The 25,585-nt window shown below is 35.5% G+C and overlaps 1 protein-coding gene across 3 annotated transcripts in view; it reads right to left on the bottom strand.

The window, feature by feature from the left end:
• Positions 1–580: 580 nt before the first annotated feature.
• The window catches only part of LOC145984292 (uncharacterized protein KIAA2013 homolog), a 64,476-nt gene continuing 39,471 nt past the window's right edge, over positions 581–25,585 (bottom strand). Inside the window, exons 10-14 of one of the 3 annotated variants that reach the window (XR_014441295.1) lie at positions 16,580–16,729; positions 12,163–12,287; positions 11,336–11,507; positions 8,044–8,142; positions 581–3,164 (exon numbers count right to left, since the gene is read on the bottom strand). Coding sequence is in view for 1 of the 3 variants with exons in the window: in XM_083117933.1 (XP_082974059.1) it covers positions 3,146–3,164; positions 11,336–11,507; positions 12,163–12,287; positions 16,580–16,729 (466 nt within the window). In the remaining 2 variants the exon portion in view is untranslated. Of the gene's footprint in view, positions 3,165–7,838; positions 7,938–8,043; positions 8,143–11,335; positions 11,508–12,162; positions 12,288–16,579; positions 16,730–25,585 lie in introns of all 3 variants that reach the window. The other 2 variants (XR_014441296.1, XM_083117933.1) reach the window with 2 other exon arrangements.

The raw sequence follows: 25,585 nt of genomic DNA, 5'->3' as shown, positions 1-25,585 counted from the left end.
TTTGTTTGTAGAACAATGTATTCTATTATATGATAATTAAAAGAAAACAGCTATCAGGTTTTCACAGAAATGCTAGTATTTTGTGGTTGAACATTTTATCAAGTGTGTGTGTTGGGGGGTGGGGGTACTGTTTTGGGAAAAAGCACCTTTGTTGACCCTTGTTGAGAAATATCCTGTGGACTTGCAATATGGTTGATGGGGTGATATCTCCCACTGGCCTGAATTTTCCTTCACAAAACATCAGATATGTGAAAAGATAACATATTATACAAACTAGCCAAAAAAGAAAAGGATTTATATGTCCGTTTACTGTCATAATACTTTCCCATATAAAATGCTCTTGCAATTTACTGTATATACTTAAGTAGTGTCAAGTTTCATTCCCAGTGGAGGCATATTTCATAGGTGTAGACCCCACTTTCAACAGTAGGCCCAGTCCATCATAGACACCAAAGAGGCACATGCATTTGCACATTGAGATGTTCATGTCAAAAGTCCTTATCAATATTTAGCAACTTAACAAACATTCCTTTGCATAATATCTAATTCAATATCCATAGAAACTTAGGATTCTTCCAAACGCTTTTATTAAAATTTTACAGAAATTGGTCCACTGATGACACATTCTCTGCTAATGTTACATTTTTCAAATCTTATGTAACATTATTTAAATTAGCACATAACCTTAAAACTATGGTGAAATTAAAGCATGAAATGAAATATATATTGTATATTCTGGACACACATTTTTCCAGTTGTATTATTTATAACATTCTGGCAAAATAAACTTTTATTTAACCCTTTCAAAACATTACAGCACATAAAATTTTCCCAAACTGAATGCTACTTTAACTTGACTACAATCAAACTGTGCGATAAATTTTGGTGCATTACAACCTACCCTATAGAAATCAAATGTTATCCTTTATATACATTATCCTACACTTTGAATGCTTATGTACTGTGCTAGCTAAAGAAAACAATGTGTTATGCATAGTTTCTATTATACATAAAAACTTAAAAAGGCAACACAGTATGGAAAAATTTACTCCAGCTCAACGGTAGATATAACAATGGGGAAAAAATCACATGACACAGTACATGCACCTTATTACAGATTTACAATTGTGCTGTTTTCAGTCTTCACACAATGACATGTTTTGATCTCAAGAGAATTATGAACAGGGGCCAAATATATTAACAGTTTGCTACAAATACTAATTTACTAGACATTACTATTGGCAAGTTCTCACAGAGGAAAAATATTACATACAATTTTCCATGTTGAAAAATAAAAACTTCAGATTAGGACTGATTCAATATCACTCTCTCAATATTAATACCAAGGAATCAGATTTTCTCCTAATTCTTGCGGTTACTTAGAGTTTGATATTTCAGTAATTTAAATGCTAATAAAAAAAAAGTCAGTCTACAAATTTTTCATAAAAATATTTCTAGATTAATATGAGAGTCTACTGCCATAGTGAAAATTCTATTAGTTTTGCACAAGTGAAATTATACTGCAAACAATGAAATGCTGAGAATTTTTTTTAATACTAAATTTAACATATTTTAACCTCAAAGCAAATCTTATTAAATACCATAGTTGGCTCTCATGTAATGAAACCATATTAAAAAAACAACAAAATACACTATCCAATTTAGAGCTGTAAAATTATAAAGTATCTTGTAACTGTTTTCCAACAATTTAATAAATTGCAATTCAGGTACTTATTTTTGAACTGGAAACTTGGATTCACGATGTAATTCTGCATTACCTTACATGTGACTTGACATCTTATCAAAATTAGTAATTACCTTGAATTGCTGAATTGTATTACAATTAATTTTTTATTAATAACACTCAATTTACAATGATTTTTTCCAAAATGGCCCTGTATAATTTTACCTGCAGAAGGGCCACAGGAAAGTCTGCACAGATAAACTACACAAGAAATCTGAATGGTCAATGAAAATATAAAGTTCTTTTGTGAATAAATGACAATTTACCTCACACTAATAGTTTCAAATTTCAATCTTCATGTCAATAAACTTGAAGTACATGGATGTAATCTGCTATTACTGTTTTCAAAGCTGCCGTTAAAAATTCAATTTATAAGAGTAATAAACAGAACTAAGCATATTAAGTGTTTCATTCACAAATGTTAAAAAAAATTACAATACAGTAAAAAATAATTCCACAGTGCTTTCTGAACGAAATTTGAAAAGAGTAGTGATTCATATTCTCTAATGAAGTATACATAAAAAAAGCACCCAAATTTGACACACAATTACATCATGTTCAATGTCCAAAGAAAATTTGTAAAACAAGAATTTATAACATAGATAAGAATAACGTTTGATGTGAATGCACATATTTTTTTTACAATAAGCAAATATTAAGGAACAACATACATATCCATATATAGGTATGCACCTATTCTGAAGAAATATGTTATTCAAACAAATAACATCACTGATAACTATGTAACCAATGTTTAAATTGAAATAAATACAAATAATGTTATTATTGCTGTAAGTTTCAACTTTTAATTCTTAAAATCTATCTGCAAAGAGAAACACAGAAAAAGACTAAGGGCACTTTTCCTAGCACCAAGTCCTTTTCTTTGATCACTAAAGTTACGTTATTAATAGAACCTTTACCTGGTAGAATCATTTATACAAACTCAAGAAAATATTACTATATGCAACAGTCTTCTGAATACAATTAAATAGTAACAACTATAAACCTAGTTTTCTGAGAAATAAAGGAACTGGATATTAAATAAACTACTCTAACTCTTCAAATGAATCATTTGCATTTCTCTGTAGAGCATAATGCAAAGAATGTAATGAAAACAAAACATATACTATACATATCACAAAACACTTTTAACTAATAAAGTTATTAATCTGAACAAATACAACAATTGTCCACAGTTTTCTCACTTTTTTTGTTATGGCATAACAGTGCCAGTTTTATCATGTTTAACAAATATCTTTTCCGCAAACACACAGAAACACAATCACTATTTCACATCACAAAAATAAACTCTTTCTTGCACAATGAAAAACTCTAGCATATAATGTATATGCAATATTTATCCATACTTTTCTTTGAGAGTTTTGTCACACTGTGTGTTCACTACAAGTCAGACAATTTTCTGAAAAGTAAAAGAAATTAAAATTAATAATAAATATATTATTGTTTTCACATGCTATGAATTATATGTCACTAAGTTAATAGAACTTTTAATATATAACGTTTTATTGACAATACTACACAGTATGTACTTACATGGTGTATCCGGAAAGTAAAGATCCATCCCATGTAGGGCAAAGGGAAATTTTGTGTATGTGGCTACACTGGCTTTGACTGTGAGCCTTACACTTTTCTCATTGCATTCATTTCGTACTGCTACAGGCATGACTTCATTCTCAAAGTGTCTAGAACCGTGAAAGTAGGGTACACAAAATTGTGCATGTGCTGGGCTACCAAAATGTTAATGAGCAAACACAAAATTATACTGATGTGTTGCACACTCAACTTCCTCAAGCAGTACCTACAGGAAGGAGATCAGTTTCTGGGAGATGAAATGTGGATTTACCACCACATGCCTCAATCCAAATAACAGTCAGGCAGTGATATTACATGCATTCCCCCAAAAACAAAAAAAATTCAAAATTTCAATTTCAGCCAAAAAAATTATGGCTTCAATTTTCTGGGACAGCTACAGCATCCTCCTTGTTGACTTCATGAAACCTGACCCAACAATTAATGCTACTGGATACTCTCAGACCCTGGAATGGCTTCAACAGATGATTTAGAACAAAATGTTGACATGTAGCATCTGCTTGCTTCACGATAATGTTAATGTCACCATTGTGCTTCCAGAAAGATTCAAGTGGGATGTTACATTCTGGGCCTTGTACCCAACAACTTTCACTTGTTTCTTCACCTAAAAAAAACACTTCAGTGGGAAATGGTATGATGACAATGTGAAAAAAGTCATGACATGGTTCAACATGCAGATGGCAGACTTCAATTCTGGGATACAGACCCTGATTCCCAGACTTAATAGGAGTTTGGATAACTGTAGTAAATATGACAAAGAATAAAGTATGTGCAGGTAATTCATTTGTAGTGGAATTTTTGTAAAATAAAAATTATGAGAACACATTTTGTATCTTTACTTTCCAGGCACGCCTCATAAATTGGCAACCTTGTTAATGTTAATTTCCTTGATTAATATACAGTAAACTCTCTCTGTAATGACGCTGGAAATAGAATCCTTCATGAGGCAAGAAACCTTTTCCGGAGAACTGTGAAAAATTTGGAACAAAATGTAAAAATCAGCCAAAAACACATTTATTGCACTTATTTTGATTGCTGTGTTGCAATTCTCTTCATTTTTTTTTCATAGCACGAGTTTATAATGGATTTTAATTTATTGTATATATTGTAACAGATAAATAGGACTACAGTTACAGAGTACAAATAACTAACGTAAACACATTCTGCTTCATGCTCTTTTAGGCCCATGAATGTCACTGGTGATATGACATTTAAGGCTGCTTTCTCAGTCTACATTTACATGGTCAGTGAGGTTTTGGTTGCTAGGCAAACCATTCAAGGTCTTGGCCAAAGCCCTGGTCATATGTTACTTGCAGCAGTGCAATGTTAGGCCGATTTGCAGTCCCATTTTTTTTTCTTTTTTAAAGTTTGATGATAATCAGATGTCATAACGGGGTTAGGTGGGAGAACAGCCACAGGCTGAACCTCGCCCTTTAATAAAGAAAATTTGAATTGAATTGAATTGAATAACTGCAAAATGTGGGGTATAATTGTAACCAAGAGGGTATTCTGTTAAGATAATAAATCATTAGTTAATTAACATAACATGTACTTTGGCCATGAGAGTAGTTGAAAAACAGCCTAAGTATAACTTGAGTACAATTTTTTGTATGAGGGTCATGGATGGATCAAAATTAGTCAAAATTCCAATAATGATTCCTTCAAAATAAGGATCCTTTTAGCAGGCACCATGAAAGGTCACAGAATTGAGAGTTGACTGTAAATTACAACAATTAAATGGAATGTTTTTCTTCCAAACGGAAAAATAGTATTTGCTTATTAATAATGATGTCCTCCTCTATTAGTTAAATGATAACAATTTATAAAATTTGTTTAATTTCTTTTAGATTTATTGTCCTTTCATGATTTCTAAGATGCAAATCAAAATACTGAGTACATCTACGTAAAGATTTCTTCGACATAAACAGTATGTATCTGTACAATTAAAAGAAAAGAAGTCCAAACAATGCTTTAATATGCAGCAGTAAAGTTTGTATCTGAAAATTTGTTTCAATGGCATATACATTCATTACCAGTGTCAAAAATATATTTCCAACAACAGATGAGGATACAAATAGAAAAAAAATCCTGAAATAAGTCTCGAATTGGTATTTATTGTGTTAATTCTAAATAAATGTGTTGATACACAATATCAATGGCAAGTCATAGGGTTAGAGGAAAGGCAGCCTATTGTAGAAAATAATACTGTATACCTGTAAAGTAATGGATACATTATATGTAACAATGTCTTTCCTTGTATCCCATCCTTTAACCCTTTACAGAATTACATCGATTATAATATGCAATTTCACTCTTCTGTGAAAATAAATATTTCAAGCATTTTTTACTGAATGTGGCACATACTGAGTGGGCGTTTGTAGTACTGGCTTGCAACAAGTATATCGCTGACTAGGGAGACATATGGCAACCCTTTTATAACCCTGTATATTAGGGATAGGCCGATATGAAATTTTGGCTGATACCGATTAAGATCCGAAATAAAATTTACTGATACCGATAACTGATATTCTACCGATCCAATATAAAATTCCAAATGGTCCTTGAAGAATCTGAATGGATCGTTGACCTCCTTAAATGCATGTTTTGAGGTGACTGTAGTGCAAAAGAAGTTGCATATTTAGACAATTAATTTTTAAAAAATTACAACAAAATAGCAGAATTTTGCACTAAATTATAAGATATTTATAGATATATTAGATCAGTAAAATAATAGGTAATTTTACCGATATGCCTATATCGGCCAATATCGATAGAGTACCAATTAATCTGTCCCCTCCCTACTGTATATATAGCACACATCAAGAGAGTTTAAAGTACCAAACGTAACGATTTCTATCAAAAAATCTTCAAACTTTACAACAAACTTTTCTACACTTGATTACAACATTGCAAAATACAGCACCTGATTCTTAACACAACTCCAAAGAAACATTTCAGTGTAAAACAGAATTTATTTTTACAAGTTGTGCACAAGAGATAATTCTAAAGTTATTCATTTAAAATTCTACGTCTATCAGAAATTGAAGTATTTTGGAGAACAAGACTTTTTTCAAGATTTTATAACATCTTGGGAATATGCTTTAAGAAAATCCCACATACAACCCAGCTGAGTGATGAGGCCGGCCTCTGTGGCAGAGTGGTTAGCATAAGCACATTATGATGCCAGAGGTACCGGGTTCAAATTCTGGCCTGGCCATGGGTGATCTTTGCGAGTGTCCATTCATCAAATTCATCATATCATCACTCATCCTCATCTTCGCCATTAGCCAAAAGTGGCAGAAATGCAAAGTAAAATAAACAAAATCAATCAATCTGTGTGATAAGGGAATATATCAGTAGTAAGTCGAGGAGGAGGAGCAACATTTAAGAACAGGATAGTACTGGTGATACACTGCATATTATGTATGTATCTACTTACTAATGGTATCATATTGTGATTCAAGGAATTTAATTTTTATTATCCAGTTACTGGCTATGTTTGATGCATCATCTTCCTACAGAATTACAGAATGTTATCATTCACTATATGGACAGTAGTTACATAATTTGTACCTCTATACAGGGTGTAGCAGAAGTGATAGCACAAACTGAAATCATGAAAAGTACACTATAGTAGATGCAAAAAAGTCTCCGAAAACATGGAGATGCAAACGAACTGTTTACATGATAATTGAGAATGTATGATTACGATCCACCACTGACTTGATTGTTTGTACACATCATATGTTGTCACTTTACTGATGTGCCTGTTATGCTTTCCATCCTGTACAGGACGTATGATTTGTTTACAATTCCCCCTTTCGGCAGTGTTCAGTTATACCTCGGAGTGTGCAAGGAGACAAGCATACGATGTGCATAAACAATCAAGTCTGTGGCAGATTGTAACCACACATTCGCAATTATCTCGCAAACGGTTTGCTTGTGACCCCATGTATAATGAGACTTTCTTGCTACTGTGTACTTTTCACAGTTTCAGTTTGCACTATCTCTTCTGATACACCCTGTATAATGAAAAATTGAAAGTTTGAAGAGGATTTGACATTTCCTGCATTATCAAGTCCTTAGGTGCAAGCCCCTGAAAACTGTATAATCAAAGTATCATTCTGCGTGTGCGTGCGTGTGTAACCTCGGTTAATTTTTAGGCGATCTCATATAGAAATGTTTGTGTCAATGTCTCAGCATAAGTGGCTTTGGGACTCATCCAGCCTCTCACCAATGTGTACCTGGGAATAGAGGTGGCCGTGAAGCGACTGCCACTTTTACTGTGGTTGAGACCAAGAAAATATGTAGCTCTATGTTCACAGCACCAATGTAACTTCATGATATGGTGAACTGCACAAGAAATAACTTAATTTGGCCTGGTTAAATAGATGCTGCTTTTAATTGATAAATGTTTAAGGTTAGAATAAGGTATAAGGAGAAATAACTACACACTAATTTTCATGTAGGAAAAATGTAGTACCTTGATTATTTTGAGAAGTGCCCTTTTGGTTTTCTGTCACATTTCCAATACAAACATACTGGGAGAAGCATCCATTCACAAAGCCACGCATGCTATCACCTAATGGGAGAAGGGGTCACAGATGTTGTCTTAACATTTTTTTTCGGCAAACACATATATTAAAATATACCGACTCACAATTAAATCTAAGAGATGGCATATTTACCATTTTAACACTAAGACTGCTGAGTACCAATGGGAAGTATAGAATTCAAAAATATGGTCTTTAACAAGCAATTATGTTGACAATAACAACGATCCATTTCTAAAAGAAAATCAGCAATTATTGTAATTCCTTTAAATAGTTATTTGCATTATTGTTAGAAGTGATTCAACAGCTAACATCTATTTCAACTTGATAATCTAATTATTATTCTATGATCCTAGTCATAAGTGTTGTTTTGAAGAAAGTGCAGAAAAAATATGAGTATTCCTATTTATTCTGTTCTTAAATAAATAAATACAGAGAAACTAGTTCATCATACAGAGAACCTCGTTCTAATGAGGATGGTGGCAGTGGCCACTGAAATTAATAGAACTATGAAAGAAAACTGTTTTGGGGAAAAAGTGAGTACTAGTTCCTCTGTATTTATCAACTACCATGTCTCTTATTTCCCAAATATGAATATTCTGTTCATGCTTACAAATCCAAATTACGATTGAAGAGTATTTTTGAATGCAACAACTCTTCTTTTGTGGGGAAGAATATACAAATAAGGTACAGAGACAGGTAAAAATTAGAATGCGACCACAATAACGTTGTTCATTATGTAAACTAATTAATGTGCTAATCAGTAATGAAGAAATTTTACAACTCCTCACACTAAAAATTTGTTATTCTCAGTCCCTTCAACAGTATTACACTATACAAATTGCTAGAATCAAAGAGTTACAACCATTTAAAAATTATATCGAGACAGACCATCAAAGTTTCCGTGGTGTGCAAATGAATATTATGGTAAATATTTCATGAATGGTCTATTCAAAGTGTTGGAATGTCTCAATTACAATACAAAGTTATAAAATTTGAACTTGAAATTTAAGTTTCTATTTTTCTCCATGCCAAATAAAGACAATTTAACATTTTCAACTTGAATTTAAGCCTCCCTGATAGTGTAGTGGTAAGTAACGCCATCAACTTGTAATCAAGGGGTCCTGGGTTCGATACCCAGTGAAGGCACATGGTAGTTCGAGTTCCCACTTTAAACTGCAGATCCAGTCCCGATTTGCTTATCTGTGCATAAAGTGGACTTAAAACTAAAATTCAACTTCCATTTACACACACAATACCAAGACAATGTATCATACATATAAATAGCGCATGCACACTATATGTATATATTGTATAGCTGTATGATATTTGAATATTTGATATTTGGGTTAATCATGATGATGAGGCATAAGGGCTAACCAATAATGATACCAATGTATTGATATCTGCCAATGTCAGTGGTATCAGCATTGGAGAGTATTGGTTTGATTTGAATACCAGATACTAACCAATGTTATCTGGAGTCTGCGGTATCATGGGGTATGCAAAGTGGGTAATTTTTAGGTATGGGCCAATATGAAATTTTGGCCGATACCGATATAGTATCGATATAAAATTTACCAATATGGATAACCGATATTCTACTGATCCAACATATTTCAAATGGTCCTTGAAAAAAACTGAATAGTTCATTGACCTCCTTAATAAATGTTTCTTACTGATTGCAGTACAAAAAAAGTTGCACATTTAGACATTTAATTTTTTTTTTAAAGTAGGGCATGGAGATTATCCATAAAAATTATAACAAAATAGGAGAATTTTGCACTAAATTATAAGATATTTATAGATATATCGGATCAGTAAAATAATCGGGAATTTTACCGATAAACTGATACATCGAGATGCCTAATTAGCTGATACTGACAAAGTACCGATTAATCTGTCCCATCCCTAGTAATTTCCATCAACCTTGCGCCAATACTGTGTAGAAAATGGATTTTATGATTAAATGATGTCTATTTTAGAATTTTTCTTATCTCATATGTGCATTTATGAATATTAAAAAAAATCTGGCACATTTACATAGCATAATTCCAATTGAATATTTATGGATTAACAATCTGAATTACTTGATTGATTTGGTTTATTTTACTTCACATTTCTGCCACTTTTGGCTTATTTCGAAGATGAGGATGAGTGATGATATGATGAAATTGATGAAGGAACACTCGCAAAGAACACCCATGCCAAGGCCAGGATTCAAACCTTGGGCATCTAGCATTGTAGCATGCTGTGCTAACCACTCCACAATGGAAGCTGGCCAATCTGAATTACATAAAAATGTTACAATGTTCATGTAACTACCTAGCTCATTATTTGAACTCAAGACCTCTTGCTTGGCAGCATGCCATGAAACAGCTGCACAACAGAAGGTACAAGGTGCATTCAGTAAATAACCGGAAAAATAGTATAAAAAATCTAAAATACGACCGTGATTGTTATATGTTTGTTATTTTGCGAAGGCATTTGTCAGTTATTCATAGCTGGGACTGGCACGCCTGCCTCATGCATGGGATGCTGGAAAACAGTTACACAAGATGGTGGCACCCTTACAGGAGTGCTCCAAGCTGGAGCAGCGAAGTGTTTGTGAGATTTTTGTTGAGTGAAGGCATGAAACTGATAGAAATTCATCGCCGCATGACAGTTTAGTACGTTGACAACTGTATGAGTCAATCACAAGTGTACGAGTGGGCTGAGAAGTTCAAACAGGCCATAACCAGTGTTGAAGATTCTCAGCGTTCAGGTCGCTCTGTCACTGCAGTCACTAAAAGCAATATTGCTCAAGTATTGAACTTGATACGGGAGAACCGGCATATTATTGTCAGTGAAATTGCTTCCCAGATGGAAATAAGTGTAGGATCAGCCCACCATATCAGTCATGACATACTGAGGTTCAGGAGCAAGGTGGGTTCTGAAACATTTGACACCGGAAATGAGGTCTGGTGTCCACTGGTGTGTTTTTGCTCCATGACAATGCAAGACCACACACACTGCCAGTGTCATGTTGTCTACCATCAAGGACCTGAAGTTTGAGTGCTTACCTCACCCTCAATATTCAAGATCTCGCACCTTCCAATTTCCACACCTTTGGCCCACTGAAAGATGGACTAAGTGGATCGAGGTTCCAGAATGACGACAAAGTCCAGTCAGTGGGGCATGAGTGGTTATGCATGCATCCAAAATATTTTTTTCCTGTGGAATCAGTGCCCTTATCAAGCGCTGCAGTAGGTGCATTGAACTAGGGGGGACTATGTTGAAACATAGTACTGTAGTTCTTTTGGTGCTTGTAATAAATATTTGTTACAACAAATTTCTGGTTATATATTGAATGAGCCTTGTACGATATTGCTCCTGATTCACGCTGGTACATTTACTCTATAAATAAATGAATGCAAGACATACATACCTTGAACGATACTTGTCCTGAGATCCACAATACTCATTATAAATTAGTTTGAAGAGGAACAGGTGGAATACAATAATTAAGAAAGTTATGGATACCCAGAAGAAAGTAGGTAATCCACCAAGATGATGTCCATGTTTATGCAATGCGATAACATGGTGTTCGTGAGCAGGTGCTGAAAATATATGCAAAAAGCATATTAAAATTAAGTTTGAAAATCATGATGCATTATTGTTAATCAGCAGTCATCATAATTTACAATGCAACAATATGTATCTTATTCATAACTGATGGAAGTGTGGAAGTTTTGCAATTACACATGTTGATCAGTGGCATATTATGAAAATTTGACTTAGTTTAACACAACAATTCTTATTATATGTATTTATTATATACCCCATCTACATTAATTACATATTAGAAACAAAGCACCAATTCAGACATGCAAATAAAGCCAAAATAGAAGTCTGACAACCAGGATTCCACTTCACCAAGGTAAATTTTATTTCATGTAGCAACAGTGTCTCTGCCAAGAATGGCACAGAAACCCAGAAAAGAATTTTAATCTCGTAGAAAATTTATACTTAATGCTATGCACTTTTGATATCTTCTCTCTTTCCGAGGAATTTTTTGCACTGTGTCCTGAAAGATTAGTGCATATTACAAAAAAAAAAAAATCCTGTGCAATTACATATGATAATGGAGGTAAGCATAACTTAAATTATTTTGTGTTTTCTGAAAACATCTGATGCCTTATATTGGCGTTACTGGTGAAGACATTTTTAGAAGTGAATGTAGATATGGATATGCAAGAATATATGAAGCCTTACCCTCTGCTATCTCCTTAACATGAATAGTATGACGTAACTCTTCCATGTGCTGCTTGTCATACGTTATGTACAGAATAGCAGTAGCTGGTTCTGTAAGCTTCACAGGGAACATTTTCTTCTCTGGTCTAAAGAAAATAACAGAAAAAGTAATTTTAAGTCAAAACAATACCAACAATTATGATTTATTGATTGAGTTGGTGTTTTAAGTCCACTTTATGCACAGTAAACCTACAGTTTAAAGTGGGATCTGAAACACTATGTGCCTCCACCGGGAATTATAATTCACCAACTTCTATTCCTTGTACAGTGGAATTGGAGTTATACATTTCGCGATAGTACATTTTTCTCATCAGTACGTTCCTTCTGGTGGTCCCTGCCAATTCCCCTAAGGTTGTGTACTACGTGGGTTGGAAATTTAATAGTGGCAACTATTTATTCTCAAATGATATGAAAGAGATACCCCTGTGAAACTTTTACAGCTCGTTGGTGCAGTTGCCAGCGATGTGAAAGTAAACATATTTCTGTAGCATTGCCTCTTCTGCTGATGGTTTGAATGGAGTGGTCTACTGCCTGAAGAATCTCTGGAACAATTCGGAAGCTTCATCTTAGGGATCAGATCTAAGTCACAGGGGCTGGTAGAGCATCTGCCAGCCCCATCGAGTTAACAAATCAGCCACAGGTTGCACTACATGTGCCCGAACATTATCCTGCAAAATTATAGGATTCAGCAAAAAGTGTTCCCTCTTCTCTTGCAACGCAGGTCACAGCTTATGTCCCAAAAATAAAAAGTAATACTGCGCATTGATGGTCTGTCCTGGAGGTACGGGGAGAATAACCAAAACTTTCACATTAGTGGGGTTCTGACTACACAACTTTAGACCGCCAACTCCAACAATACTCTATTCCTCTCGTCACTGCACATGCACCAAGTGTTGGAAGGAAGAGACCATTTATTGGGAGGTAGCTTAGGTATCATACGAACATGTGGTATAAGTGAGAAGCACCAGTACTGTTTGATGGCGTATATACAACAGTGTTGCCACTATTAAATTTCCAACCCACAAATTATATTTCAGTTATAAGATTTTCAGATGTATTATTTTTCGAGTTTCGTACATTCAACAAGTTCAGTCCCAGCAAGAAAAAGAGTTCAGTTATATGTTTTTATTAACAACTGCTTGGTGATCTCCATGAACATAACATGTGCCACGTGTGCCACCTGTTCCTATACAGATCTTCTTATCAGTTGTAACCATGCGATCAGACTCTCAACTTGAAATTCTATTTTTGTTGCTTGCATTGGAAGGTTGGGGAAAGGCAAGACACTCTTGAACCAGCTTTGTCACTGCTAAATCAATCTGGTTTTTGTTCTTTGCATTGCATTGGGTGAGTCTTATTTCCGTGAAGTGGATTGGAAACCTTTATCATTCAAGCTGTCTGGTGTCACACCTCCCAGCCTGTCATAGACAATACAAGAAGGAAGACTCTATGGATTTCCTACTTGGTGGAGGATGTAAGAAGTGCCTTTTTCCCTTCCTGTCCATCAAGAATGAACGCAATTGTGACGCTAACCCAGGGGTCTTCAACTAGTCAGACAGTGCGGGCCACATTAACAACTTCAATGTCGCTCGCAGGCCACAAAGCTACAGTACGTTATTGAGAACTGTAATATGCTGCCATCTACAATTTACTTAATCTGGTTTTTATGTTAAGTACTTAATTTTTAAAAACGGACACAGACCACGGCAAAGGGCTGTGCGGTCCTCCACGGGCCATGTGTTGAAGACCCCTGCCCTAACCCCTTAAACATGAGACTGTTATGGCAAACATAAGATCCAGATAAACATCCTAATGTTTAACATGGTCTTTTGCCAGGACCTGAATGGCTGAAAACCTTGCTTGCACCCTCCTTCCCCCTTTTGGTGCCCTCACTGTTTATTCCTGGTAATTTTGTTTTGAGTTTTGGTTTTAATTCCACTTTATACACAGGAAGGCTAATTGGGGGATGAACCTAAAGTTTAAAGTGGGTTCCAAACCAGTTGTGTCTCCGCCGGTTATCAAACCTGGGATCCCTCAATTACAAGGCGACACTACAACTATGCCATTAGGAAGGCCTCATGATTTTGTGTACTTACATTAATGATTTAGTATAGATTAGTGCAATAGAGCACACCTCAGTGCATACCGAATTTACGTGTACATAGCATGTACTTTTTACAAAATGTTTGACCCAAAAAACTGTGGTGTATGTTATACGCACAATAATTCTGAGAGCTAACGTGAAACCATGTGTGTTTTTAACTATTTCACTGCATATAACATGTATATATTTACAGGCATAAATACAAATTATGCCCATGAATTTGTTAACATTCGCAGTGGTATTTTGCCTTGTTCTAGAATGTTTTGTGTCACTGAATAAAGCAGCACCATTCTGGCAGCGATTCAGTGTGCATCTCCCATCACACGGGAGCAAAATCATCGATATTTTTTTGCATCTCATGATGTTTCAGCTTCTATTAAAACGTTTGTGCTATGCCAAGTAAACCAGCACCATTATACCGGTGATCAAGTACGTATAGGAGCATTATCACCAGTATTTGACAGAAATAATGGTAACTCACTTCTGGAGTCTGTTTGGAATGCTTAACATAGAAAAGGGAAAAGGGGAGGGGGAGGATGGTGACTCATTGCATAGGCATGCATTTCTTTCCTGATGAACATAGCTACAGCTTAATGACCTACAACTAAACTTTTCTCGAAACTGAATTGTGTCATACATTATATTGGAGAAATAATTTTTTGTCCCTTTTTCCCATCAAAACCAGTGTGCATATTATACATGAGTAAGTACGGTATATAGTAGTCTTTTCTTTTCTTGGTGTACCTAAGTTTACCATTTTAAATAAAAAAAAAGGTAAAGTGCTCCCCTGTGCTTAGCACCACGCCATGAAGGCGTATAGGGGGTGTGGGGGTAACGCCCCACACCCCCTATACGCCTTCATGGCGTGGTGCTATGCACAGGAGAGCACTTTACCTTTTTTTTTTTCATCATATCATCACTCATCCCCATCTTCGCAAATTAGCCAAAAGTGGCACAAAAAGCGAAGTAAAATAAAATAAAGCAAATCAAATCAATTTCATCATATCATCACTAATCCTCATTGTCACAACTAGATGAAAGTGGCAGAAAAGCGATACTAGATAACAAAACTCACGTCAAATCAAAATCAAAGAATGTTACTTGAGCTTGAGCCACAGGGTGGATGTAGGGCTGTGTGATATTTTGATATATCGAAATAGAGTTGATATTTTAAAAATACCGAAGCGTTGATATCGTAAAAATATCAACATTGATATATCAATACCAAATATCAACCTCGATATATCGATATTGAATATCGACATCGATATTCGATATGTTGATATCTATATTCGATATCGATATTATCGATGTATGGTGGTGTTGCATTCCTTACGTACAAGTTAAGTCAAGCATAAGGATGTTAAGATAACAAGCAATGCACTCACCATGCGAGGACAGAACTTGGAAGGTGAATGATGAGAGATTGGCTCTGATTAACATGGAAAGCAAATATGTGCAACAACCAATAAAAATAACAATGTTCTTACATTATAGAGCTTGTTCAAGTATAGGGATGGTATAGCACAAAATATTTTGTAATAACATTTCTCTGTTTGATGCATAGTTTTGACGCTAAGAGCAGGTACAGCTCCAGAAGACGGTAGGACAGAACTTCAAATTGAAAGATATGTATGCACCAGTATTGGCACGATCGTCAATATCAGTATTGTCTGGATCGTCAATATTGATATTTTCGATATTGTGGATATAGATATTATCGATATCGAAGTCTATATTTTCGATATTCGATATATCAACATTCAATTTGATATCAAAGTTTGATATTGAGCCTTAGGTGGGTGATCTAATGTCAAATTTTTTCTAGCCTTTTACTGCATTTAGTGATTCTGGAGCTCCCCAGCCTCAAGTGGGTGGGTACCTGGAGGCAACCCTGGAGTGGGCAGATGGAAGTCCGCTGCAATCAGTATATCCAATAGTATTCATGGATGGCATTTTTTTTTAAATGAAAGAGGATGGACATTGCGTAAGTAAATGCATGTGCAACATATTGGGCATAGATCAGAATGGCAAGAAATAAGTACTAGGCTTTTACTTAGGAGTATGTTCTGATGACATCACCTCCAAAATGGCTGAGATCTGAGAATGTGTGGGGCTGTAAGCACTCATCCTCTACACATGCCTCATGCCATGGTGCAAAGTGCACAGGGAACTCTACCTATTCATTCATCCTTAATCATTTTGTTAGAACAGCCTACATATATGTGTGTGTGTGTGTCTAAAAGGCATGCAACTAATGCTAATTATGCTTACCCTAACTGAACAGGATCATCCAAACAACCAGCATCACAGGCGTAGTAAGTCTTATCACTTCTGTCCAGAGCAACATATAGCACCGCTTTATTGTCCTCTTGAACAACAACACTGACATTGACATGTGTCAAATTGCCATAGCTTATCCTCCTGCAAATTGAAAGTATACCAGAATATTATTCATAGCTCATTAATTACAACTAAGTGGAAATGGGGTGTGCATAAAAACAGTATCATGGTTTTCACATACAAACTACTGAGTTTAAAGAGGTATTATAGTGTGTGTGTGTGTGTGTGTGTGTGTGTGTGCATCCGAACTTTTGGCTATTGGTCATGTTATATGGGAACAGGTTTATTATATGGCTGAGGCAATACCACATTGAACCGATGTCTATTCTTCCACAGATTCCCACAAATACCAAAGCGATACTTGAAAATTTTAATAATTAAAAGTTGTTCAAAATATTGATTAATATTAGTGTGTAAGTATTCCATTCTAATTATATGTATCAATTTATCAAGATTTTTACTTTAAAATATTCTAGAATCACATAAAATTCCATGTTATGTAATCACAAAATTCAATTTTTCACACAAAACTAGTGCATGTAAGAAGAAACTTCGAATTTTGCATAATCTTGAGGATAATGAGACTATGTGAAAGTGCCACGTGATATTTTTGAGGACCCTGTGAAAGACCAAAATGCAGGAAAAGTATCAGCTGGTATCGGTAAGTAAATTCCAACCGATACCTTAAGATACCAATACCATTGGTATTGCAATGCATCAGTATCGGCTCAGTCCTAGTTTTTTATCTACAGTCTGGGACTGAACTGATACAGGTACCAATGTATCGGTACTGGAAAGTATCGGCTGGAATTTAATCAATGATACTGGCATTGTGCAACACTTTCATAGAGCTTAATTATCCTGGAAATTATGCAAAATGAATATAGCTTTATATTTTCAACTACACTGCACGAAGGAATGGAATTTGTTATTAAATGATTATCTCATGTGAAATTATGAATATTTTAAAGCAAAATTCTGGTACATTGCTAAAATATAGTTGCAAATTTATAAATATCCTAATCTACAGAGCAATGAATTGAAGTATAGACTGCCACATCAGTGTTTGTGCTACTGGACCATTGTGCAAGTGAAGTGCTCATGGCCATATGTCGGAACTGTACACTGTCCATGAATCAAGCATGCAAGTTTCCATAACTAGTCTAAAGAGTGATTGATTTACGATATGGAACTTTTACACCCGGAAATCTTGTTTCGAATCTTCTCTAAACTTCATGTGCTGATGGAGTTAACACACATGAATCATAAATAAATACATGCTGTGCAGTAGAAAACATTTTCTGAGCCATAACACACTTTGTGGTTGAATAAACTAGAAAAAACAATACGTAACAAGCACCCTATCACTTCACAGCCTCCTGTCTACTTTCAGGACCTCCGTAAAAACCAGTTTGTAGTCCTGCTCACCAGCTTAAGTTAGTAGGTGTCTTAGCCTTTAGCCGCTGGACCTCTCTTACGCCTGTATTCTCGTTCATATCAGCTAATTTTCAAGCATGCACTTTTCAAACTTGCCAAAAAGTACAAAAAAAAATTGTAACTCAAGAATTCATTCTTGTAGTCAGATGAAATTTGTCTTGTTTTCTTTCTTAAAAACAGGGAGAGTTTTTAGTGGAGATAAAACTTATACATTGTGCCTCCCAATAATTAGTGTTAAACGATGAAGAAAAAGTTTAATTTAAAAATAAAATTGGTATACTCCCTCAATAAACCGAAGTGAATGAAAAAATGTAGTATGTAGTGGTGGTACATTCCTACAACCCTGCAAAGTTTCGTTGAAATCAGATACTTCTTGAGTAAAAAAAACTGTATAAAGCAGCAGTGTTGCCAGCTTTGGAACAAGGTTCGAAATTTGACTTCTATAATCGCCCCTATGGACGTTGGATGAACCAAATTTGTAGGTAAGCACAACAAAAGACCACTCTATGAGGATATGTAATGCACATGCCACAACTTTGACAAGAAAAGCTGAAATTACAAGGTTCGGAAATTTTCCATGATTATGGAAAACTTTGAAATTTGGGCCTTTGCTCCTGCTTCCCCCCTGGACCCTTAATTTTCAGATGTTACTTAAAATGTTGCTTTTTACTCAGTCTTACAATTAGAATTTAAATTGTTCAAAAAGATGCAGTGGTTCAGCAGTTATAGCCTTTTATCTTCAATTTATCCCATAGTAACAAAAAGGGAAACAAAGGGCTTTTTCAAATGACGCTTGTTAATAATAGTAACAATACATGTATTGTTTTGTAATTCCAGTATATAATACCTTTGTATGTAAACTAATGAACAAAAAAAAAACAGAACTGAAATACAGTATTTAGTTTTCAAGAAATGGCATGTTAATTGCATCTGTGTGCTAACACGTGATCGGGCAAACTTTGACAATCGGGACTTTGCCCCCGCATCCCCCCTGAATCCTTAATTCTCGGACATTGCTTAAAATGTTGCATCTTACTCATTCATGCATGTAGAATTTATTATTTTTCAAAAAGATGCAGTAGTTTATAAGTTATAGCCACTTTTAGAAATCTATCCCATAATAATATGGTGGTAACAAAGGGAAATAAAGGACTTTTTCAAACTTCACTTGTTAATAGTAGTAACAATAGATGGATTGTTTTGTAATTCAAGTATGTCATACCTTCAAATGTATACTAAAGATTCAAAAGGACAGAACTCGAATATCGTGTTTAGTTTTCAAGAAATGGCATGTTATCTGTTGCCACACGCTGCTGGTCGAAATATAGACCATCCGGCATTAAGGGGTTCACATGTGGCAGTCAAACACATCAACAGTCCGGCTGCTAAATGTTAATAAAGATGTATCAAAAATGTGTGCGCATCAAAGGCGACTAGTTTGAACATCTCCTTTTATAAATCTGGTTAAGTAAATCACTTTTTAAAATAATTATGGAAAATGTTGTGTGCTTGCTTCATTGACACTCTATTATGCCAACAAATGGCCATGAGTGTCTCGCTTGCCGATAGTGCAAACATCAACACAGCGGTTCAAATGGATCACTCTGTACTTTGAACTGTTACAATTCTCACGTATTTATATCAGTGGGAATCAGTAAGCATATGAGCTAAGTCCTACAAAAATTCCTACCTGAAATTACAAAGGGAAGTAAAATCCCTGAATGCAATTAAACATGATATGTTGTGAAGGGGTTTGCACAGTATGAATGACACATTAAAAGGGGCAGGTAGATGCTAAAACATATCTTCTATACCCTGAAATTGATTAAAACAATGTCATAATCATCTCCCAGTTTCGACAACATGAAGTTGGGTGGATTAAAATAAGATCTGGGGATATGGAAGTTTGCACATTCAAGAAGAACGCATAAGGCAACATTCCACAATGAACACAATGGAGGGTTACAACTAGATGGTAAATGTCTGTTATATCGGAGACATATTAAAATCGGATATTTTATGTTTCGGATGGTTCGTACTTACCAATTGTGTATTGCGGAACATAGTTGAAGGTGCCATTATGCTTTTTACATGAAAATAACTTTGATTTTTCACATTACAAGTAATTCTTTTGGTTCCTTTCTTCCGTTGCGGAACATACAATATGGCATGCACAGCTGTGGATCATCGCGTGTTGTGCTTGTGTTTTGTCGATTTGGAGTGGGTATGCAGTGTTCCAACCTTTTTAACCGATAAATACCTACTTTCGTGTTCATTATGTCATCACAAACCATTGATGGATAGCCCCAAAAACCATTCACGATAGCCCCAAAAAACCATTCACGGTAGCACCACGAACCATTGATGATAGCCCCATGAACCATTGACGGATAGCCCCAAAAACCATTGATGGATAGCCCCAAAAACCATTAATGGATAGCCCCAAAAACCAGTCACAATAGCCCCACAAACAATTGACGGATAGCCCCAAAAACCATTCACGATAGCCCCACAAACCATTTCTGGCAAGGTTAGGTTAGGTTGGGTTAGGTTAGGTAAGCATAATTAAAAAAGAGACTCCTTGATTACGTGGTAACATCAGGCAGGCTGAATAAAGGAGCTGTAGGCAGTCTGAAGGCCCCACACAAGCAGAAGATGACCTAGGACTGCACAGTCTCCACCAGCAGACATTGCAGAAAGCATCGTTGTCTTTGTTTCTCTTGAAGATCCAGCAGAAACAAACTTCATCACAGACATGCATGGATGATGGATGATGGAGATTCCAAACTAACAAAGTCTGCACGCTTGCATACAATTCTGCCTCATAGATGGAAGAGGCAGGATGTAAAGTTGTACACTCTATATGTACACATCTGAATTGACAACAAAGACATAGCCAACTGATTTGTCAGATTTGGAGTAACTTTATAAAAATTAAGTACAGTAAAAATTGCGTAAGTAATGTGTTCCGTAAACATTTACTTAACTTGAATTTTACGTAAGTTGAATTTATAAATTGCTTAAGTTTAACTTCGTAAGAAACTGCAATATTTATTATTATTATATGTATGTATATTATTTACACAGTATTATTTTATTAATGAAACATCATACAGCAGTATTTACTCGGATATAAACTATAGAAGTATGAAAATATATAAAAGAATATAAAAACAAACTGAAATCACACTTTTCAAATAAAAAAAATATTCTTGTTACAGCTATGTACAGTAATTATGTAACTGTGAATTTACGTAAGTTGCGTATTACAGAAGTCTATTGCATACTTGAGTAACATGGGGTTACTGTACTTAGATGAAAGTTCTAAGAATAGTTGCTGAGGTGTCCCCGATGGCACATTGCCTTATAATCAAGGGGTCCTGGGTTCAATACCCGGTGGAGGCACATAGTGGTTCAGATCCCACTTTAAACTGTAGGTCCAGTCCCGATTAGCCTTACTGTGCACAAAGTGGACTTAAAACACCAACTCAATCAATCAATCAATAAGAATATTTGCCGCTATGCTATTCTATCTGAAAGTCAAATTGTGTTGCAGTAAAGTCCAAAGATTAGATTTTTTTAAGTACATATATTTACACACTTGGGTTACATTGTCGCCAATTCCACAAAGGCAAAACAAAAGCAAAAAAAATAGGCGAAAGCAGGACTGGGTCAGTTGGTAGAGCAATTGCATGGTATGTCAGAAAGCCAAATTTGAGTCCTGGTCTAGTGTAATGTGCTATGAAACCAGAGCAGTGCTTGAAGTGAAGGGGGATGGTACTCCCCGCATCTAGTAAAATTTTCGCAAAGCATCCTCCCAGCTGTCTCATTGTCACCATGTTAAATCAAAGGAGCATCATCCCCCAGATAACCCCAAGGCTCAACCAAACATCCACCCAGATAACTTTTTTCAAGTCAAGAGCTGGCAGAACCAGAGTGCCAGTTTCAAACCCAGGTTAACCCGTTCTCTGCCAGAGTGGTTTCACCAATTTTTCCTCCTGCGTCAAAGTGGTTATTGGACTTTATTTTGCAAATTCGGCTTCTTTCCTGTGAAAAATAGAACAGCCAAAACACTTTTATGTGCATTCGACTCCCAATGACTTGTCAGTCATGCCTTCTGCGCATCATTGTTATACTCTTGACTGACGGCGCACTAGGAAGATTGGTGTGTCAGTTTCGGTCATTATGACCAGTGGCAGAGAACGTGTTAATCCATGGATGCATCATTGTTGAAATTTTAGCAACCAACCCCCAACACACACTGTGCCACTTTAGTTCATATTCATTTTTATTTATAGGTGATTTTATCACCTTTTCACAGGTGTATCTAAATATATCAGTTTTCCGGTTATGTCAACTAGTGCCACCACAAATGTGAGGGAGAAAAAGGAATCATGCCACACATGGAAAAGACAGTACATGCCTGATGAAGCTACCACACACATGACAAAATCGATCACAAACAAAAACCGCACGGAAAAATGAAACACGAACTAATTAGTAGGGATAGACAATATGATACAATATGTTTTCCTTCCATACTATGATATCAGAGATATATCATTGCCATGATATATATCACCAAATATTGTGATGATATATCACTGACACTATATATATTGCTAAAATATAATGACGATATATCACCAACACAATATAGATCGCCAAATATCATGACTAGAGACCGGATGTTAGGCAAAATGCTTATTCTTTTTTGTTAGAGATATGATGAAAACGAATGTTGCGAAGACCAGATGGGAGAGATTAGCTTAATTTAAAGGCAATTTAATTTTGCCTATTTCATATGATATTGCCTATATTATTTCATAAATGCCAGATATTGCCTATTTTAGGCATTTTCTTTAAACTTTTCCCCGCTATGCTGCACATAACATGTCTCTCGATAGCTCTCCATCGAGTTGCAGAGGAAATTCGTGTTTCATTTCCTGAAGTTGACTCTTTTCTATTTCCTTGGCCTCCTTCCATTTTCTCACTAGTATTCTCTTCTCCCTTCCTATCTGCTTAGCCTCATCCCACTCTATGTCATGTCCTGAAGAAAGGTGAATAAGCCACAATGAACTGGAATGGGGGACTGAAGATAAACAAAGAATGGAAGAAGGTGTTAGAAAGAGTGGAAAGGACAAGAGAGAAAGAGGACAGAAGAAGGAAGAAGAATGAAGGAAAAAGAGCGTGAGATAAAGAGTTCAACCACATTCCAGATGAAAGAAAATGTTTAGCTAAATCGCCTTTCAGGTGAAAGTACGGTTGACAAGGGAAAGCCACCTGCTAGAATGTTCCAGAACAACTTTCTAATAGTCTGGAGGGGAGTATTTTTGTGTATATATATCATCCTGTTCTGTACCTTGTTACATTTTTACTTGGTGCAGAGTCTGAAGAAGACCTTGCTAGAAGGTTGAAACATTACGTTTAGTTTATGTTTTATAACAAAATAAATGTCTGCCTTGGTCATCATATTGAGTTTTTCATATCATGGAAACAAGGCTTAATGGTGTTATGATTTATTAAGTACAATATTGGACTGCTGTCTCTAATGATGAGCTCCTGGTTTATATTAAGCAACTATAAAGAATGTACAGGTATGTTTCTATATTTTTTAAACACCTATGCCTTTTTGTATGTCTATCTTCATTATTTTGAGTTAAATTTCATTGTCTTTTTATTGCCTATTTGTATTTTGATGCCTATTTTACTGCCTATTTTGAAAATTATAAGTGCTTATTTGCCTGCCTATTTTATATGTTTTAGTGCCTAAACATCCAGTCTCTAATCAGGACGATATATCACGAACACAATACATATTGCCAAACTATCATAATGATATATCTTCTAGTTGATATTGCTTGGATGATATTTTTTCAATATCATGAAATATCGTCTGGACGATATATCACTCAACACTATATATTAGAGGTTAATATCTGCTCCTTTTAATTCTGATTTTTGTGCAGCATTTTCTTGATATTATGTGCAACTTTTCATGATTTTATGTATTAATTCTTAAAGTCCCTAATCATAAGAGAATCTAAGCATATTTTGAAGCAACATGATGGTAGATTGATGTTGTACAGTTGAACAAACTTCAAATTGCTACAACATTCTCTTGTACACTTCGCAACATCTTATTTGACCGCTCTGAAAAATTTCAAAGTCCGGAATTCGTAAATTTGGCAGCATAGCGCTTCAGAGCCAACTAAGAGTAGCCAACTTTGCAACATTTCTTCTTCCTGAATGAAAACGCTCGTGTTTTTTTTTTTCATTCTTTCACATTCCATAAAGTAAAGATACCCTAAAGCAGTAATAAAATATATGAGTAGACAAAAAAATGTTAAGTAGAAATACGAATGTTGAAAATATTTCAAGATTCTTCGTTCTGGATTTGAAAATAGGAAACTGTATGTGCATTGTGAAACACTGAACAGGTTCTCATCCACCTGGAAAGAATTGCGGTCACATTTGAATGCAAGAAGGCAAAATTATGATGATTTTTTTGCGAAATGTTTAGTAAAGATACCTTGCGCAACACCAAACGATTCTGCAAAGTGTGTCTTTTCCTTGGTTCTTGGCGAAAAATGGTTCGAAACTCCGGCACAATGTTGCTTCAACTGACATTAATGTGTTTTACTGAGCTTTCTGTTAGCAATCTCCTGGAGTAGTTGGTTAGAGGAAAACACTTTCGTTTTTTTTCTGTTTTCGTCAAGATCGAAACATCGTAGGTTCAAATCCCACCCTTTCCTTATTATTTTTTCCTTTTTATTTACCGAGTAGGAAGTGTTCTAATAACATAATATAATGTTATATGATATTACTGTAAATATCTATGCGATGCATGCTCAGTGGCGGTGATTGGGTTTCAAAACTGATGGGGAAACGTGGGGGGGAGGGGGAGGGCCAGGACAGTTTCTTTCCCTTGGTAGATAATGTTTAGCATAGTGCTGGGTCATCTGCCCCTCCACACTCCATAATCGTCGCCACTGTGCATGCCTCAAGTAATGCTTCTACTAATGTTTTTAATCTTTCAGCAATTGGCAGGATTTTAGGAAATACTTTTCCTTTCATTCGGCTGTTATAAGTTAACACATATTAAGAACTTACATGTCAACTTTCTGCATCCGGAAATGCTGGACATAAATCGCATAAATATCAACGGAAATATCTAAGAAACGTAGATAAGCATTCTCATCCAAAGGCGTTTACTTCCCGAAAAAGATGTTGCAAGGAAGTAGGTTTGAACCCATGACCTTCCATTCCATAAGCAAATGATCCCCCTACACCACACGGTTCACGTTATTTTATGCACTCGGTTCGGATCCCACTTTAAACTGTAGGTCCAGTACCGATTGGCCTTACTATGCATAAAGTTGACTTAAAACACCAAATCAACCAATTCATCTCCTTTCAGAATGGGCCTTCTATGATACTGTAGTCGGCCAGCATCCGAAAATACAGTTCTGCTTCGCGTATACCAGAGTGTAATTGCAT

Source organism: Lepisma saccharinum, chromosome 2 (assembly GCF_977018435.1).
Source record: "Lepisma saccharinum chromosome 2, izLepSacc3.1, whole genome shotgun sequence".
Taxonomy (NCBI): Eukaryota; Metazoa; Arthropoda; class Insecta; order Zygentoma; family Lepismatidae; genus Lepisma; species Lepisma saccharinum.
Note: the sequence above shows the minus strand (reverse complement) of the source record. Positions and strands in the feature narration are given on the sequence as shown.